This window comes from Tamandua tetradactyla, chromosome 14 (genome assembly GCF_023851605.1).
Source record: "Tamandua tetradactyla isolate mTamTet1 chromosome 14, mTamTet1.pri, whole genome shotgun sequence".
In the NCBI taxonomy this organism is placed as follows: Eukaryota; Metazoa; Chordata; class Mammalia; order Pilosa; family Myrmecophagidae; genus Tamandua; species Tamandua tetradactyla.
Genome location: NC_135340.1, coordinates 63,250,467 through 63,270,996, shown reverse-complemented (window position 1 = coordinate 63,270,996; position 20,530 = coordinate 63,250,467). Strand labels below are relative to the sequence as shown.

At 38.8% G+C, this 20,530-nt stretch overlaps 1 protein-coding gene across 1 annotated transcript in view; it reads left to right on the top strand.

Annotated features, from left to right (window-relative positions):
- SHC4 (SHC adaptor protein 4) overlaps positions 1-20,530 on the top strand; it is a 134,421-nt gene that overhangs the window by 63,085 nt on the left and 50,806 nt on the right. The window contains exon 3 of the mRNA XM_077127818.1: positions 19,514-19,577. Within this exon, the coding sequence (XP_076983933.1) occupies positions 19,514-19,577 (64 nt within the window). The remainder of the gene's footprint in view (positions 1-19,513; positions 19,578-20,530) is intronic.

Sequence of the window (20,530 nt, the reverse complement as noted above, 5' to 3'; positions counted from 1 at the left end):
CTTTCCATGCAGGTAGGCTGAGCTGCTGTGGATGCGCTTCTCTTCCATCAGAAGATCAAGCCAATGTAAGAAAGCAAAGGGTTGGGAAAGAGCTAAGGGCAGTGCATTAGCATTTTCCAGAATTGGTCCCTCTCACTTTGCCCTATTCTCTTGTCAGTTTACCCCAGCCAGCCACAATGATATAAAGATTTGCCAAAAAGTAGCCCCTCACTATGTTGTGGGAGAGAGGCAGCAAGGGAAGGATAACCAACATATTACTTTCTCTAGACTCTAGAGCCCATGAGTACCTCCATTTCATCGAACTGGCAATATGATCCTTCCCTGGCTAGTCCCACCCTGTATGGGTGTGGGCTTTGAGGTTGGACCTCGATTTGCATCCCGTGTCTCCCACAATCATTTGCATTATTTGGAGGCAGTTATTTAAATTCTTTGAACTTAGGATTTCTTATTTTAAGATGGGGGTAAAACACCTACTTTGAAGTGATAGTAATACTACATGAAGACTGGAAACACATTAAAAAAAAACAGTCTTGAAATTAAAAAATGAAAAACAAAACAAAACAAAGCAGTCTGGACCAGGTGGAATGGCTGAGATCCCACACAGAACGGTAAGTCTCCCAAGTCTGGGGGCTGGTGCCCCTCCACCACAGACATTGCAGGCTGGTTCCCAGATGGGGAAAAGACGCAGACTCTACTAAGAGAAAGGAAGGTAGCTCAACCAAGCCCCAGTTTTGGGATTAGTTAACAAATTTGGACTGTTGAAAACAAGCCCCAAGTACAGACAAACCTGGAGTAAGCACTGGAACAGGGAGTTTTCACCCCCAAGAGAAGGGGAAGGGCTAACAGAAAAAAAAAAAAAAAGAAAAAGAAAAGAAAACAACAACACAGAGGCTTTTTTAGTTGGATGAGCACAAAATATTGGAAAAGAGCAGGGGCCCAAGAAAGAAGAGTACATAGAGCCATGTACCAATTCCAGTTCTTGATTAGCAAAGGAGGTTGGGGTCCTGCTTTGAACAAAGCTCTATCTCTTTCTAACCTCTTAATAGCCCACTAGCTAGAACTGTGGGCATTCTCAGGTTTCAGCACTACCCCAGGCAAGGGCAGAATTAAAGCATGTCTGAGAGACAAAGTAACTAGTCAGGTGAATGGAGATAATTACCTAAAGGGTGTATTTTTAAGTAGTTTCTGCAGGGAGTAAGGGAAGATAGCCATCCAAGCTCCAATTGTGGTTTTAAACCCAGCAGAGAGGAGGCAGGGTTGAAAGAAAAAATTAAAAAGTGAAATAGAATAAAGAAGGATTTGGGAGTTTGCTGAGTTCAAAGTACTGGAATCTGGGGGGCCAGGGACTGACTCTGAAAAAAGATTTATTATTTTATTTTATATTTTATTTTGTTTTATTTTAAACTATCCCAAGCAACTCATTAAAGAAAGCCCCAGGCATTCTCACTTGTCAGTGGAACCCAAGCAAGGGCTGAAGTAAGATAGGTCTGAGAGACAAACCAATGAGTCATCTAGGGGAGATAATTCCCTAAAGGGTGTATCTTTCCAGAAAAAGACAGCAGGTCCCAGTTCAAGTGTTGGTCCTCCTTGAGGAAATTTAGGCCCAACGGGCTGGAAAACAGTAGCAACCTAAGCCTGCCTTCTTCCTTTTAGCCCTGTCTCCTGGCCACACCCCTGGCTTGGAGAGACTGCTGAGAATTAAAGGCATCACGCCACTTTATGCTGATGGAAGCTGCAGGCTGAAAAGCATCACCTGTTGGGCAGGATAGGGAAAGGACAGTCTAGAGGCTTCATGGGAAAGTCTGACAGCCTTATTAAAACCTCCCCCTGAGACCTGAGCCTGCCTGGTCTGGAAAAATCTGATGGGGTCAATCATATCTGAGGAGAACATCTTCAATAAAAAGTTCTATGTAGAAATGATCATGATGATGAATATGCAACCATGTGATGATATTGTGAATTATTGATTATATATGTAGAATGGAATGATCATAAGTTAAGATGTTTGTGTTTGTTGCTGTATTTTTTTAAAAATTTAAAAAATGAAAAAAAAAAAGTTCCGTATAGGCAGGGCAAGAACCAGAAAAACACAAGTTGAAAATTTCTGATCATTTAAACAGAAGCTATGCTAGAGGTATAGAATAAATTGAACTGAGGGCAAAAGAACAGACAGAGAACAAAGCCAACCAACAAGAAAACTCCAGGTGAAAGAGTGAAAACAACTTCCAGAATAAACCAATCAAACAAATCAGATGCCTAGACATCAACAAAAAATAATGAGTCATACTAGGAAAAAGGAAGATATGACCCAGTCAAAGAAACGAAAATTGCAGATGAGATACAGGAAATGAAACAACTAATTATGGATGTTTGAACACACATTCAAAATCACATAAAAAATTAAATCAATGAATTTAGGAAAGATATAGCAAAAGAGTTGAAGGATATAAAGAAGACATTGGGAGAACATAAAGAAGAACTTGAAAGTTTGAAAAAACAAATGGCAGAACTTATGGGAATGGAAGGCACAAAAGAAGAGATTAAAAAAACACAATGGAGACATACAATAGCAGATTTGAAGAGGCAGAAGAACGATTTAGGGAACTAGAGGAAAGGACATCTGAAATCCTACACACAAAAGAATATATAGGGAAAAGAATGATAATATGAAGCACATGAATATACATGTGATGGGCATCCAAGGAGAAGAGAAGAGAAAGGGGGCAAAAAGAATAATGAGGAAATAATCACTGAAAATTTCCCATCTCTTATGAAAGACATAAAATTACATGTCCAAGAAGCACAGCATACCCCAGACAAATAGATCTGAACAGACCTCTTCCAAGACCTTTACTAATCAAATTGTCAAATATCAAGACAAAGCGAGAATTCTGAAAGCAGCAAGAGAAGGTAATCCATCACACACAAGGGAAGCTCAATGAGAAATTTGCAGATTTCTCAGCAGAAATTATGAAGGCGAGAAGGCAGTGGTATGATATATTTAAGATTCTGAAAGAGAAAAACTGCCAACCAAGAATTCTATTTATCTGGTAAAACTTCCTTTCAAAAACAAGGGGGAGCTTAAAATATTTCCACGCAGTCATTGAGAGGGTTTATGACTAAGAGACTGGCTCTAAAAGAAACACTAGGGACATTTTCTTCAGGCTCTTGAAGAAAGTGTTCCTTTAGCCTTCTCCCCTCCCCCTTCCTCTTTTCCCTTTCCCCTCCTTCCCCCTCCCTCCTTTACAATAAACCCCTTTCAACCTCAGCTTGCCACATGGTTATGAGTGTTGGACCAAATCACCTCCCAATTTTGATCTAACATATGGTGACAAAACTGGCTCTGTCCTTACTCTTTCCACTGTAGCTTGAGCATCCCTCCTTTCATTTTGCCACGTCCAGCAGCCAACACCAGTCCACTCCTACTGTAAGGTAAGACTGAGGAATTGGGTTGTGCTGGAACACTCTCACGGGACATCTGAGCAAGGTCCATGGAGGTTTGAGCTCAGGCATACGCAGCACAGAGGTTCTGTTTTGGGTCCCGGGGACCCCACTCTTAGGAGAGTTTTGTTCGGTATTCTGGGAACACCCTGCTCCATCTGAGATGGGGCAGTCAAGGCTCTCCTCTCACAAATCTAAGTGCTTAGTTGGAACCTCCCACAGGTTATGTCCTCGCTCCTGGTCCTGGTCCCAGTGGATTCTGGGGATGCCCAGACTCCATGTGGAGATGCTCTCGCTCTCTCTCTCTGTTGCACAAATGTGGGGACACCCACCTATGTTCCTCAGAGACACAGTCTACACCCTGAACTGCAACCCCAAAGAGTGTCCCTACTAAGTGCTCTTGTTCTTTTTTGCTACTTCACTCTCTCCCTTCCCTGGCCATGAGGGCAACACAGTCTGTTCCCTCTAAAGACACTCCCTTGGGCTGTCTGCCACGCCACCTAAAAAACCTAGATTTGCAAGGCGACATCAGACAAAAGAAACTTTTATTTTACCCTATGGTGCCTTGGTTCCAGTACCCTCTGGACAACCAAAATTATTGGCCTAAAAATGGTACTTTTGATCTTAAAATCCTTACTGAATTTCCTGCAGCGATCTGTAAAGTGGGATGAGGTACCCGATACCCAAGCTTTCTGGACACTGCATGCTAAGCCCTCACTCTGTTCTCTAACTACGTACCAAATCCTCCTCCTCAGTGAAAAACCAAAACCTCTCACTCCTTCTCCTCTCCTCTCCCCCTCCCACCGACTCCTTCAACTTGGCCGACCACCTCCTTCCCTATGAACCCCCTTAACCCTTCACGCCACCACACCCCCACCCCGTCATCTTCCCCCTCCCCCCAGCCCTCTGCTGCTCCCCTGCTTCTTCCTCCCCTTCCCCCTTCTCCTCCCCTGGTACCCGGTCACGGTCACGTGGGCCAGTCCCACCCTCCGTCACCCCGCTGCTGCCTCACCTCTCCTTCTCCTCACCCCCTTCCTGCTGAATTCCCCACCTCCTCATCCTCAACTGCCACCCCCTCTGCCAGTATTTTTCCTCTTAGGGAAGTAGCAGGATGTGAATTTGAATGTCTAACTCAAACCTGTAATCTCACCTACCAAGATGTGGTTGTAATCTGACTTCCTCTATCACTCCAAAACAAAAAACAAAACGCATTTAGGCAGCAGCTACTGCTCATGCAGACCAACCTTTTGCCACTGACCCCCAAACTTACTTACAGGGCTCCTCTGCAGTTCCCCCTAATTAAAATGACCAACCTAACTCCCCTGACTTGCTCAGGTTGCACTACTTCCTCCCTTGTCTATTGGAAGGAATGAAAAAAGCAGGATTTAAGGCAATCAATTATGACAAACTTTTAGAACTCTCCCAAGGATCAGATGAAAATCCCACGGCTTTTATGAGCCGCTTAACAGATTCAGTTCTCAAATACACTGCTCTAGATCCAGCCTCACCTGAAGTTTGCCTTTTCACACACACACACACACACACACACACACACACACACACACACACACACTTCATTACGCAATCAGCTCCAGACGTTCCTAAAGAATTTCAAAAGCAAGGACCCCAAACCCCACAGGATGGATTTATCCAGGTTGCTTTCCAGGTTTTCAACAATAGACAGGAGGAAAGGAAAATGAAAAAATCAGTTCAGGAAAAATGAAAACAGGAGTGAGAAAATGTGAGAAAATGCCCACTCCCTACTGCTGGCCAGTGCCCTGAGAGGATCCACCCAGGCCTGGCAGGATGGGGTAAAATCACCCAGGCCCGGCAAGGTGAAATAAAATCAATAACCTGACCACCCCAGGACTCCTGTTTTCGCTGTGGCCAGGATGGACACTGGGCAAAAGCCTGCCCTGATCCCAGGATGCCCCCGAGGACTTGCCTTCTTTGCCACAAGGCGGAGCACTAGGAAGCTGACTGCCCTCCAGCCTCTGACCACAGGAATAGACAGCCATCCTTGGCAAGTGGCCCTCCCATGGGATTTAAAGCTTCAGACCTCCCTGGCCCAGCCATGGAAGGCTGATGGGGCTCAGGCTCTTCAGCCCTGACTCTTACATCTCCACAGCTGAGCCCAGAGTAAACATCCTTGTGGAAGGTAAGCCAATCTCTTTTATGGTTAACACAGGAGCCACATTTATCTTACCTGAGCTTTCAGGACCTCTAACCCCTTCTCTCATGTCTACAGTTGAAATTAACGGAGAAAGCACACACCCACTACAAACCTCACCCATAGCCTGCACTCTTCAAAACATTTCCTTTTTCCACATTCTTAGTAGTGCTACATACCTAGTCCCCCTCCTAAAATGAGACATTCTAGCCAAACGAAACGCGGTGCTCACGCTCCCCTTACTTAGAGCTAAGCCTCATGCCACCTGCAGTCCTTCTACTTACCCTCAGCCACAACCTTCACCCAACCCCAATCTTAAATTCTTCATAAAAAAATTGCAGAATTACTGTTTCAAAAAAATTCATTAACATGTTATAAATATTTGACATTATTCTGACAAGTTTGAGTTTAGTGGTCATTGTATGTGATGTGATGCTTGCTTGGAAACTTGGCTATAAAGGATATAAAGGATGTGATTCTATTAAGAGGGAAAGTTTTGTCTTAAGATAAAATAAATGGTTGTTACAGAATGAAGAAAAAGTAGACAAAACCTGAATGTGTATAGTAAGTCATAAAATGTTAGTTGAAAGGAAAATTATGGTCAAAGTTGGGAAAATCTGATGGGTAAAGCTTTAATGTCAAATAATATATTGATATAAAATTAAAATTCAGTTTTCTCTGTTAAAATAAAGTTTTCCGGGATTATTAATCCATTTTAATAAAAGTTATAAATGTCTTTATTATCTACCAACTGGATAGGAACCTGCACTCGGGTCTGTCTATCACCAAAAATCTGAATAGCTTCTACTAACAAGTTCTTCCCCATTCCCCTTAACATTAACCTATGACCAAAATGTGATGTTATCCTTCTCCCTCTCTTAGCTACTCTAGATATCCTAACAGAGGTAGGCACTGGAGTTAGCGGTATAATAACCTCACAGATACTATCAAAAGAACTCCAAAACAGCATAAAAAACATTCTGCCACTTTAATTAACGTGCAAAACCAAAATTAACTCACCTGCAGCAGTAATATTGCAAAACAGGCATGGGTTTAAACCTGCTAACAGCCAAAGAAGATGGCCTTTACCTATTCCTCAATGAGAAATGCTGCTTCTATGGTAACAATTTACTTTTCCTAGCACCTTTGTTCTGTAAGCTTGTTAATCAATTCTCACACCACGCGATCATTTCACTAACTCAAAAGACAGTTCATAATATATTACTCTTAAACTCTTTCAGGAACAACGTCCTAAGTTACCAAAGACTTGCAAGGCAAAAGCTGGATAAAGCAGTGCCTAACTACTGTCACATCGAAAATCCTGCCTCCATCCCCAAAGTCCCTAACACCACCCTGTCCAGCAGGAAGCAGTTAAGAGTGACAAACAGTGCCCCACCTCTTTCCCTTAAATCTGTAATAAACAAAAAGCAGGAATGACAGATCACAGGGGATAAAACTCAGGCCCCCAACCCCTCCTTAACCTGCAGCAATGGCCGAAACTCATGGCCCACTGACTCATGACCCTTTCCCTTCCCCTTCCTCCTCACCACAGCTTGTGATGCCTCTTGCCAAATGCTGCTCAGGGTAAGAAACCACACCAAAGAAGAACTTACAGCACAAACTCCACCAATAAAAAGCAAACAGCTCAGGACAAGCACAGAAAGAAGAAAGTAAAAATACTAGCCAAAGGCAATCAGATGAGTCACCAAATGCAGAATTCAGGACCAATAAAGGACAGCAGACTTCAGAGTATAAAAGGAGAAACACATCACAACATAGATGGACATTTTCTTCAAGCTCTTGAAGAAAGTGTTCCTTTACCCTTTTCCCTCCCTCCTTTCCTCTTCCCCCTTCCCTCCTGCTCCTTCCTCTCCCTCCTTTACAATAAACCCTTTCAACCTCAAAAAAAAAAAAGAAAGAACTATACGCAGATAGGAAAAGACAGGAGAGTGAGGTATGGAACAGAGTGCAGAAATAAAAACTACTAGTAAAGGCAAAAAGAGGAAGAAAATGAGATATGACATAAAGTCCAAAAGATGAAATGGTAGAGGAAAATACTGCCTTTACAGTAATAATGTTAAATGTTAATGGATTAAATTCCCCAATCAAAAGACAGAACAGAAGAATGGATTAAAAACAGTATCCATCTATATGCTGTCTACAAGAGACTCACTTTAGACCCAAGGACAAGAACAGATTGGAAGTGAAAGGTTGGAAAGAGATATTTCATGCAAACCACAACCCAGAAAAGTATAGTATAGCAGTATACTAATATCCAAAAAATTATACTTCAAATGTAAAACAATTAAAAGAGACAAAGAAGAACACTATTTGTTAATATAAGGAACACTTCATAAAGAAGACGTAACAATTATAAGTATTTAAATTATAATTATAATTATAATTATAAGTTTGGGGCACTAAGCCAGAGTGCCCCAAAATACATGAGACAAACACTGACAACACTGAAGCAAGAAGTTGACACCTCTGCAATAATAGCTTGAGACTTGAAGTTCCTGCTCTCATCAACAGAACATATAGACAGAGGATCAATAAGAAAACAGAGATTTTGAATAATACAATAAATGAACTCGACTTAACAGACAGTTACAGAACATTATACCCCACAAAAGCAGGAAACACATTTTTCTCAAGTGCTCATGGAACATTCTCAAGGACAGACCATATGTTGGATCACAAATCAGTCTCAGTAAATTCAACAGATTAAAATTATACAAATCACTTTCTCAAACCATAATGGAATGAAGTTGAGATAAAAAACAGGTAGAGGGCTGGAAAATTCACAAATATATGGAGGCTAAACAACACACTCTTAAACAATCAGTGGGCCAAGGAAGAGAATACAAGAAAAATCAGTAAATATCTTGAGGTAAATGAAAATGGAAACACAACATATCAAAACTTAAATTCAGCACAGGTGGTGTTGAGAGAGAAATTTATTGCCCTAAATGCCTACAGTAAAGAAGAAGGAAGGGCAAAAATTGAGGAATTAACTGTTCACCTGGAAGAACTAGAGAAACAACAGCAAAATAACACCAAAGCAAACAGAAAAAAGGAAACAAAGAAGATTCAATCAGAAATAAATGAAATTGAGAATATGAAAACAATAGATAAAAATAATAAAACCAGAGTTGGTTCTTTGTGAAAATAAATAAAATTGATGGACACTTAGCTAGGCTGGGGAGAGAGGGGCAGAGAGAGAGAGAGAATGTAAATAAATTAAATCAGAAATGAGAGAGGTGACATAACTACTAACCTTGAAGAAGTAAAGAAGATAATAAGAGGATACTATGAGCAGCTATATGCCAATAAACTAGACAAAAAGGAAATTATCTATCTCATCCTATGAAGCCAACATCACCTTACTACCAAAGCCAGACAAAAAATACTACAAAAAAAGAAAATTACAGAACAATCTCATTAATGAACATACATGAAAAAATCCTCAACAAAATTTTACAAATCAAATCCACCAGCACATTAAAATAAATATACGCCATGACAAAGTGGGCTTTATTCCAGGTGTGCAAGGGTGGGTCAACACAAGAAAATCAATTAATGTAATGTACCACATCAATAAATCAAAGCAGAAAAACTATATGATCTTCTCAAAAGATACAGAAAAGACATTAGACAAAATTCAGCATCCTTTCTTGATAAAACTCTTCAAAGGATAGGAATAGAAGGAAACGTCTTCAACATGATAAAGGAAATATGTTCAACATGAAAAACCCACAGCTAACATCATAATCAGTGGTGTATGAGGAACAAGACAAGGATGCCACCGTCACCATTGTCATTCAGCATTGTGCTGGAAGTTCCAGATAGAGCCATTAGACAAAAAAAGAAAAGAAATAAAAGACATCCAAATTGGAAAGGAAGAAGTAAAACTCTCACTGTGTGCAGATGACATAATACTGTATATTGAAAATCCCAAAACATCTACAGTAAAGCTACTAGAGCTAATAAATGAGTACAGCAAAGTGGGAATATACAAGGTCAACAACCCAAAATCAGTAGTCTTTCTATACACTAGTAATGAGCAATCGGAGAAGGAAATCAAGAAAAATTATACTTATAATAGCAACCAAAAGAATAAAATATTTAGGAATAAATTTAACCAAGGACACAAAAATCATATACACAGAAAACTACAAGAAATTGCTAAAAGAAATAAAAAAAAGATGTAAATAAATGGAAGGGCATATCATGTTCATGGATTGAAAGACTAAATGCAGCTCAGATGTCAATTCTACCCAAATTCATTTATAGATTCAATGCAATACCAATTAAAATCTCAACAACTTACTTTGAAGAAATAGAAAAACCAATAACCAAATTTATTTGGAAGGGTAGTGTGCCCTGAATGGCTAAAAATATCTTGAAAAAGAAAAATGAAATGGGAGATCTGCTGTTACCTGACTTAAAGCATATTACAAAGCTGCAGTGGTCAAAACAGCATGGTACTTGCATAAAGATATATGTACTGACTAAGGAATGATCTTTGATGAGGAATGCAAGTCAACCCAATTGGGACAGCACAGCCTCTTCAATAAATGGTGTTGAAGAACTGGATATCCATATGTAAAAGAATGAATGAGGGCCTATAACTCACAACCTATACAAAAGTTAACTCAAAATGGATCAAAAACCTAAACATTGGCACTAAGACCATAGTACTTTTAGGAAACAATTGTAGGGAAATATCTTATAAATCTTGTGATAGGAGGTGGTTTCCCAGACTTTATACCCAAAGCATAAGCAATGGAAAAAGAAATAGATAGATGGCATCTCCTCAAAATTATCCACTTGTATGCATCGAAGAGCTTTATCAGGAAAGTAAAAATGCAGCCTCTGCAATGGGAGACAATATTTGGAAACCACATATCAGATAAAGGTTTAATATTCTATAACAACATAAAAAGACAAACAACTCGGTGAAAAAATGGGCAAAATATATGGGCAGACACTTTTCAGAAGAAGAAATACAAATGGTTAAAAGACATGAAAACTTGCTCAACTTCAGTTGTTATTAGGGAAATGCAAATCAAAATCACAATGAGATATCATCTCACACCCATTAAAATGGCCATTATTAAAAAACAAAACAAACCAGAAAGTAGCAAGTGCTGGAGAGGTTGTGGAGAAGGAGGCACATTTATTCACTGTTGGTGGGAATGTAGAATGATGTAGCTGCTCTGGAAGGCAGTTTGGCAGTTCCTCAGGAAGCTAAGTACAGAATAACCATATAATCCAGCAATCCCATTACTAGGTATATATTCAGAGGGACTGAAGGCAAGGACACAGACATTTGCACACTGATGTTTAATGCAACATTATATACAATTGCCAAGAGATGGAAAGTACCCCAAATCCATCATTAGATGAGTAGCTAAACAAGCTGTGGTATATACATTCGATGGAATATTACACAGCTGAAAGACAGAATAAAGTCATGAAGCATGTAACAATGTGGATGAAATTTAAGGACATTATGCTAAATAAATTAACCAGAAACAAACAAACAAACAAAAATACTATATGGTCTCTCTAATCTGAATTAACATTAACAAGTGAACTTTGAGAGTTAAAGTTAAGAACACGGGTTATCAGGAGATATAAATTGAGTAGACAGTGGACCTTTGGTGCTGAAGGAATACAGCATGTTCAATAGGATTGATTATAAATATCCAGAAATGGATAGCCCAGTGCTATCTGATGGTAGCAAATAATATGTTTTATTATATTATTTGAACTGAACAAAGCTGAGTGTGGTATGGTTGAGGGAGAAGGGCTAGCAGCATGTATGACATCAGAAGGAAAGATAGAAGATAAAGATTGAGACAGTATAACAGCGATGTCTAGACTGGACAATAATGGTAATTAAATGTACAAATTATGAGAATGTCTTTGCATGAGGGAGAACAAATGAATGTCAACAATGCAAGGTGTTGAAAATGAGATAGTACACAGGGAAAAATACAGTCAATGCAAACTAGGGTCTATAATTAACAGTAAAATTGTAATATGCTTCCATTGAATGTAACAAAGGCAATGTGCTAAAAATAAATATTAAAAAGTGGGGGATGGGTGGGCCGCGGTGGCTCAGCGGGCAAAGTGCTTGCCTGCTATGCCGGAGGACCTCGGTTCGATTCCCGGCCCCAGCCCATGTAACAAAAACGGAAAAACAAAATACAATAAAGCAAGAAAATGTTTGGAAATGTTTCCCTTTCTTCCTTCCTTCCTTCCTTCTATCCTTCCTTCCTTCTCTCTGTCTTTCCTTTAAAAAAAAAAAAAAAAAAAAAAAAAAAAAAAAGTGGGGGATGGGGGAAGGGTATGGGATTCTTTGCAGAAGAAAAGGAAATGTCCTCATATAGATTGTGTTGATGAAGATATGGCTATGTGATTGTACTGGGAGCCACTGATTTTTTTTACTTAGGTTGCATTAATTGTATGATGTGTGAATAAAATGAATGGAGAAAAACAAGTGCTAGAGAAAATGTGGAGAGAGATACCTAATCACTGTTGGTAGGGAAGCAGAGTGGTGCGGGCCCCCTGGAGGGCAGTGTGGTGACTCCTCAGGAGGCTAGGGGCAGGGTTGCCATATGATCCTGCAACCCTGTTGGCTAAGTGTATACTTGGAGGAACTGAGAGTAGGGATACCAATGGACATTTTGCATACTGGTGTTTATGGTGGCAGGTTTCATGATTTGCAATGGATGGAGGTGGCCTAAGGGTACAACAACCGAGGAATGAAAGGGAGAATTGTGGTGCATACATACAAGAGACTACTGAGCCACTGCAAGAAAGAATTTGTGAGGCAAACAATCAGGTGAATGAAATTTGAGGGCAAATTAGGGGGAATTAAATGTCAGAAATAAAAAAAACAAATATTATCATGCCTCATCATGCGGACTAAGTATAATATATAAACTCTGAGAACTCAAGTCAAGAGCATGGGCTATCAGGTTGGGGCCTATTGTAAAGGGTCCAAGATTGTAAGCTCTTACAGCAGCACATATATTTAGGAGTTGTAGCTGTTATTTCTAAATTCTTAACTAGTGAGCTGTTTGTATATAACCTGGTTGTTCCCAGAAACTTGGGGTACTTATGTGACACCTGAGACTCAGAGTTAGAGCTCTGAAGCTATGAAAGTCAGCAGTACCCCATACAGCAACTGTTTAAAAAGCTGAAAAAGTGGTTAGACTTCGCCTAGAGGTATGAATGAAGCTGATCTGAATAGGACTGAGGTAAATCAGAATACAAGGTAAAGGATGATATGGCCTATATTTTAAAACTTCAACTTCTGTGTGAGACCAAAGGAAAAGATATTTATTTCATGCAAAATCTATATTTAAACTGTAAAGTTAACTTATTCGAACACCGTAATTACATCGAATTTTGAATATGGAATGAGATCTTACTGGTTTGTAAAGGTAAGTGTGATGTTCTGATAGAGTAATTTGGGCAGAGAATTTTTTTTTTATTAAACATACCAACATACAAACATTCCTACCGTATGATCATTCCATTCTACATATATAATCAGTAACTCACAATATCATCACATAGTTGTATATTCATCATCATGATCATTTCTTAGAACACTTGCATCAATTCAGAGAAAGCAATAAAACAAAAAAATTCCTACATACCCGTTACCACTCCCCTGCATTGATCACTAACATTTCAATCTACTAAATCTATTTCAACATTTGTTCCCCCTCTATTCATTTCTTTTAAATCCATATGTTCCACTCATCTGTCAATATGATAGATAAAAGGAGCATCAGACACAAGGTTTTCACAATCACACAGTCACACTGCGAAAGCTATATCATTATACAATCATCTTCAAGAAACATGGCTACTGGAAGGAACACAGCTCTACATTTTCAGGCAGTTCTCTCCAGCCTCTCCATTACACCTTAACCAAAAAGGTGATATCTATATAATGTGTAAGAATAACCTCCAGGATAACCTCTCGACTCTGTTTGGAATCTCTCAGTCATTGACACTTTATTTTGTCTCATTTCACTCTTCTCCCTTTTGGTCAAGAATATTTTCTCAATCTTATAGCTCATTCTAGGATTTCTGTCCTACATTGCCAGGAAGGTCCACACCCCTGGGAGTCATGTCCCATACAGAGGGAGAGGGCAGTGAGTTTGCTTGTCGTCTTGGCTGAGAGAGAGAGGCCACATTTGAGCAACAGAAGAGGTTCTCTTGGGGGTGACTCTTAGACCTAGTTTTAAGTAGGCTTAGCCTATCCTTTCCTGGGTTAAGTTTCATATGAACAAACCCCAAGATTGGGGACTCAGCCTATTGCTTTGGTTGTCCCCACTGCTTGTGAGAATATCAAGAATTCTCCACTTGGGGAAGTTGAATTTCCCCCTTTCTCACCATTTCCCCAAAGGGACTCTGCGAATACTTTTTTATTCACTGTTCAAAGCACTCTGGGATTTATCGGGGCATCACTCTGGACAAACTTATGAAATCTCATGCCCTACTCAAGGTTCCATGTACTATGGTGTTCAATTAAACTGTTCCACATAAGTTATATTAGGAAATGCACTAGTCAAAATATAAATTTTGTACCAAATAAGCATTTTTTGCTTTAATCTCATACGTAAGTTAAAGTTTTAAAATATTAAATGCCATCTATTTTCAACACCCTGCAGTATTGACATTCTTTTGTTCTTCCTCATGCAAAAACATTTTTAAATTTGTACATTTAGTCACTATCATTATACACTCTAGTTATTCTTAGATTTTAGTGGTCAGAGAATTTAAAAAATATTTGCAAAGTCCTAGAGAGACTGGGGAGAAATGAGAAAATATGAAACTTACCTACCTGGAGAATTCCTGATAGTCTCACAATTACTAAGGACTGCCAATTTAATAAGCTGAGCCCTAGATCTTAGGGCTCACCCTTATGAAACTTATTCCTGCAAAGGAGAAGCTAAGCCTACTTATAATCATGCCTAAGAGAGAACCCCTTTTGGTGTTCAGTGTGGCCTCTTTTTCTAAGCCAACTCGGCAGGTGAACTCACTGCCCTCCCCCATATGTGGGACAGGACTCTCAGGGGATGAGCTAGGACCCAACACCATGGATTGAGAAAGCCTTTTTGACCAAAAGGGGGAAGAGAGAAATGAGACAAAATAAAATTTCAGTGGCTGAGAGATTTCAAATAGAGTTGAAAGGTTATCCTGGAGGTTATTCTTATCATTATACAGATGTCCCTTTTTTGGTTTTTACTGCATTAGAATGGCTAGAAGGAAATATGTGAAGCTGTTAAACTGTATTCCAGGAGCTTGATTCTTGAAGATGATTGTGTAACGATATAGCATTTACCGTGTGTCTGGGTAATCGTGAAAACCCTGTGGCTGACAGTCCCTTTATCCAGGGTATGGACAGAGGAGTGAAAAAAGGACAAAGATAAATAAATAATGGGGGAGCGGGGAGGATAAGGGGTAAAAAAATTGAGTGAATTACAGTACTAGTGGTCAGTGAGAGGGAGGGGAAGGGGTATGGAATAGATGAGCTTTCTTTTTTCTTTTTATTTCTTTTTCTAGAGGGATGGAAATGTTCTAAAAATGATCAAGGTAATGAATACACAACTATGTGAGGATTTTGTGAGCCATTGATTATATCCTTTGGATGGACTGTGGCACATGAAACTACCTCAATAAAAATATTTTTTAAGAAAGATGAAGCCAAACTGAATCAGGGTGGCCCTTAATGCAGCATCACTGGAGTTCTTTTAAGTAGAGAAAATTTGGTCAACCAGTAGCAGGAGGTGTAGGAGATAAAAAAGAGACTGATAGTCATGTGAAGGAAGTAGAGATTGAGTTTTACTGGCAAACCACCACAAGAACACTACAAACTTCATAGAAAGCATAATCTCTCTGACATCTGGATTTTTTTTTTTTTTTTTTTTTTTTTTGCTTGGGAAGGCCCTGGGAATCGAACCCGGGTCTCCAGCATGGCAGGCAAGAACTCTTCCTGCTGAGCCACCGTGGCCCACCCAGACATCTGGATTTTTTACTTCTATCTTCCAAATTTATGACAATAAATTCCTGTTATTTAAGCCAAAAAAAAGACTAAATGAGATAGTGGACATAAGGTGTATCTGCTGGGCTTGGCCAGGCATGCTCAATAAATAAGGTGCTACTCCTTCACTAAAACCCATGCCTGACTTCTAAAGGTAGGTGACTAATGTGAAAGCATTACTAAACCTGGTCAAGTGTTTTTTTTCCTTTATGAAACTTTTGGAAATGGAAATAGGCAAGTCTACCAAATAAACTGAAAAAGTAAATCTGGATGCAGGAGCTTTAAAGATGGAGAATTAAAAGCTAATCTGGCCTAGGCCAATGAGAGACATAAAGAAAATCTGTTATTATCTGTAACATGAACATCATCCCATCTCTTGGGTATTGGCCAGAGAGAGAAGAGGTATGTCACCTCTCCACTGGGGCATCTTTGTCATGTCCTCAATCTCCATAGCACTTTTGCCTCACGTGAGCAAAAATTCTGCTGAGGGAACTTACTCTGAATTGTTTTGAATATTTAAAAAGATTATTCATCCAATCAACTGTACAATGAAAGTAAAATATAGCATGTAAACAGCAGTAGAATCAGATATAGCAGATAACAAACCACACACAAAAAAAACACACCTAAAGCCAAGTCACTGTTAATACATCATTGTTTATACAGAATTTTACATCTCAGTTACCAATGTTTATATACCATTCCATGTTTACTTTTTTCCCCACTAATTATAGTGTTTTTCTCCTCATTTTTGTAGTCATTATCATTAGCATTCTAAGTGGCAATATTTACTTTAATAGGGTCTCTCTTTATATCACAGCTAAGTTTTCACTTGTTTTAGGTTTTTGACTCTAAAATGTTTCTTTTGTATACACACACACAACACACACACACACACACACAGAGTGCTGTTTTGATACAAGTCCTCCTTCCTTGTTAAAAACTCTGATAAATTTTATAACACTGGTTATCATTTTACCAAATTGTTCTTTAAAAAGACTACTATAAATCGGCCCTTAGTAGTGGGTACAAATACCTGAAGCTGAACTTTCCCCATCTTTCCCAACACTGGATTTTGTGTTTGCCTTTTGCTTTTTTTTACTAATTTAATGAGAATGAGGTCTCTTGTAATTGTTTTAGTTTTCAATTTAAAAATAATCATTAATGATCCCATTTTCTAACACTGAACTGTTTCCTATCTTCTTTTTGTGTGAATTACCTATTGATAGGTTGGCAAATTATGACTGATGGACCAAATCTGGCCAGCTGCCTATTTTTGTAAATAAAGTTTTACTGGCATATAGCCATGCCCATTTGTGGACGCACTGTCCTTTTATACAACAACAGCAGGGTTGAGTACTTGCAACAGAGCAAAATCTAAAACATTTATGAATTACACTTACTAATTTGCACTTTACAGAAAAAGTTTTCCAACTCTAATCCCATCTCTTAGTTCTCAATTACACTTTATGCTCCAGCAGTATCCAAGTACCTGTAGTTAATATGATACTTTATGTTTCAGTATCTTTGCACCTGCTCTTCTCTCTGTCTGGAACTCCCAGTCTCCACTGTGCCAAGAAGGTTCATCCTTGCAAACGCACCTTGAGAGGTGCTCATACTATAAAGCATTCTCTTTAATTTAAACTCACATCTTTACTTCTTGTTAGATGATATTGACAGTTGGTGTGAGGATCAATAAAATAATGACTGGGAAAGCACTTTGTAAAACAGCAAGGTGCTATATAAAAGTAATAATTTCTTCTAATAATAATAATTATATTTCTTATTGTACTTGGCAGCATCAATACCCACCTTTGTTTCTACTTTTATTTCAAACCATTTAAGTCAAGCTTTTTAGACCAAAGCACCTCGGTTGGCTCTCATGGAGTAAAGGACGTGCCCTTTCTTAAGTATCTATTTAATGAAGACTTTTTTAAATAAATAAATAAAGGCATCTGGACTAGTTATTTTGGCAGACCCAGCAGCTAAATTGGATCAATCCCATGAGTCTGATTAAGTATTGAATACTCATTAAAATGATTCAAAACATCAATCGATCAACAAAACGAAAGAGCCCGATCATCTGTTCTCCTTCTCTTTGACTGCAAAGAGGCAAAGATTAGCATCCAGAGAAATAATAAATATAAAATCTTGAGAAGATATTCAAAACCAAAGAATGATTCTATACGTTGGTGCAAATAATTATGCAATAATCAGAGAAGATAATACCTTGGAGAAGAATTTCATTTATCTAGAAGAAAGGGGATCTAATCTAAAACATTTAAATCCAAGCTGATGCCTGGTATCTTTGAGGATTCTCCTACTTATCTTCCCAAAGTGTCTACCAGAAGAGCATTGCTCTGCATTCCAATATATTACACTGTAGTTTTTAAAATTGGGCCTGAATTCCTCTGTCTGGCCTCTCCTCTCTTCCCTCAGGAATCACAAACATCTAAGAAAATATTTACATGAAATATAAGACATATAAACACTGTAACACAATGTTGTGTGTGGGTGCATGTATATGTATGTGTGTATATGTGTTTACGAATTTAAACAGTGGTCTCAAGAGGATCCGGGAAGAAGCCTAGATATTTCCATCTGCTTTTTGAAAAGTTTAATATGTGTGTTGAAAGCCACAAGGCTAAGGTTCAGATTACTCAGAGTGAAAGCTTGGGAGGTTATGAATGCTCAGGATCCCAGAGACAAAAGCTCTTAGTTATAACTGCATTTCTGGAGAGCAGGGCGCCATAATGTTTACCACTTCCATTAAGGAGCAACTACTTATTTTAGTGGTGCTTTTCTCTCAGGAAGTGCAATATATAGTAAGGGTAGAAAAATAAGCAAAGGAGGAAATTTGTTATTGATTTTATTTTCTTCTGTGAAATTACATGAAAGCTCAATGGCTTCTAGTAGTACCTTAGTCAATAAGGCTCCATTTGAGACCACCTTGAAGTTCAATTTTCTCCTGATCCTTTTAAATTTCCTGTAGTTTCAGCTTCTATTGTATTTAATGGCTTTGATGCTGAGATAACTATGAACTTTTTATTCATGACACCACAGAGAGGGTTTGGCTAAAGTAAAACTGTGAAATATTTCCAGACAATAAAGATTTGCTCCTTTTGGATAAGAAATAACCACACAAAACAAAACCCAAACCTGAAACACTGAGGATAAAAATAAATGAATAAAGTAATTTAAATAATTAGTAGGATTCTTTATTACAAAACAATGTTTCTTTATTAATATGTCTTAGTTTGCCAGGGCTGCTATGACAAATACCACACACTGGTTGGCTTAAATGATAGGAATTTATTGGCTCACAGTTTGGATGCTAGAAGTTCAAAGTCAAGGTATTGGCAAGTCATGACTTTTCCAAAGTTTGTAGCATTCTGGTGGTAGCTTGCTGGCAATCAGGTTCTGCCTCCATCCCATGGCAAGCTGTCTCTTTCTGTTTCCTCCTTTGGCCTCTATTCCCATGTCCAAATTTCCTTGGCTTATAAGGACTCCTGTCATATTGGATTAAGTCTACCCTGATTAAATTTGGCCTCATACAATTAGGATCTTTGAAAATATTATTTACGAATGAGTTCATACCCACAGAACTCGAACAATTCCTTGTGAGAGACATGATTCAATCTCCCACACTAGGTTTTCCTGGGTTTGAACTGCAACAGGTCTAAACACCACATTTTCTTCTTGAGAGCTGTTTATCTCAGACTCACCATTATACGTGGGTATGTTTTGGTCATGTTGATTTCTAACGCTCATTGAGCATTTGCTGTGTGCTAGGTAGCATGCTCAGTCCTTCTGTGGTTTTTGTCCTGTAGGGAAGCAATAAGTCGCCTGTGTGAAGCTGTCCCTGGATCAAATGGAGCCATTAAAAAGCGAAAGGTAAATATTGTGTGGGTTTATTGTTTTATGTTTCCTTCACCATGGGAAAGATAATATCAAAACAGTTGTTAGTTACTTCCACCATATGACCCAAGGCCCAGGTTGGCCTTTATTAGGTGGCAGCATAATACAGCTGCACTCAAAGTTGGTCTTATCCCCTCAGGTTCTCTGACTGTCTTCACACTGTCTGAAATGGTGATGCCTAGAGTGACAGGATAGAGGAGGCATCTGGGCTTCAAGTCAGAGCACATGGGTTTGAGGCATAGGTCTTTATTTACCTTTGAGCATGTTATCTCATCTCTCTAGGACTCTGTTTTGTACCTGTAAAGTTACAGAGTTGAATCAGATCACCAGCTTGGTCCCTTCCAATTTCAATATTTTTTAATGCATGTATTCTCCATTATAACATTTTAGACTTTTTAAACTCTCTGTTTTCACATTGAAACATAGATGGGTAGAAGGAGCTTTCCATGCTGAATGATGATAGACTGCCTTAAATTTAAATCCTGCCTCTGCTGCCTACTATTATGTGATCTTGGGCAAATCAGTTAACCTCTTGAGTCTTTGGTTTTCTGATCTGTAAAATGGGGGAAAATAACACTTACTTTATAGATTGTGTAGAATGAAATGAAATGATATCTAAAAAATACTTAAAGTATCTGGCATGTGTTAGGTTTTCAACAATAGTGGTAGCTAGTATTATTGCTCTTAAGCTATTAGCCCCAGAATGTTTCACTTCTTTTAAAAGTCCAAATGGGAGGTGCAAAGGCTCTGAAGATAATTATATATATCATAGAATTGTACACTGTGGAGGAGGGAAGGGATTTTAGAGACCTTCTAGTTCAACCCTCATTTTGCCAGCCACTAAACCAAACATCAGAGAAGAGATGGAATTTTTCTTGAGTCACTAAGACAGTTAAGGTCAGACCACTTCTAGACGTCAGTTCTTCAGA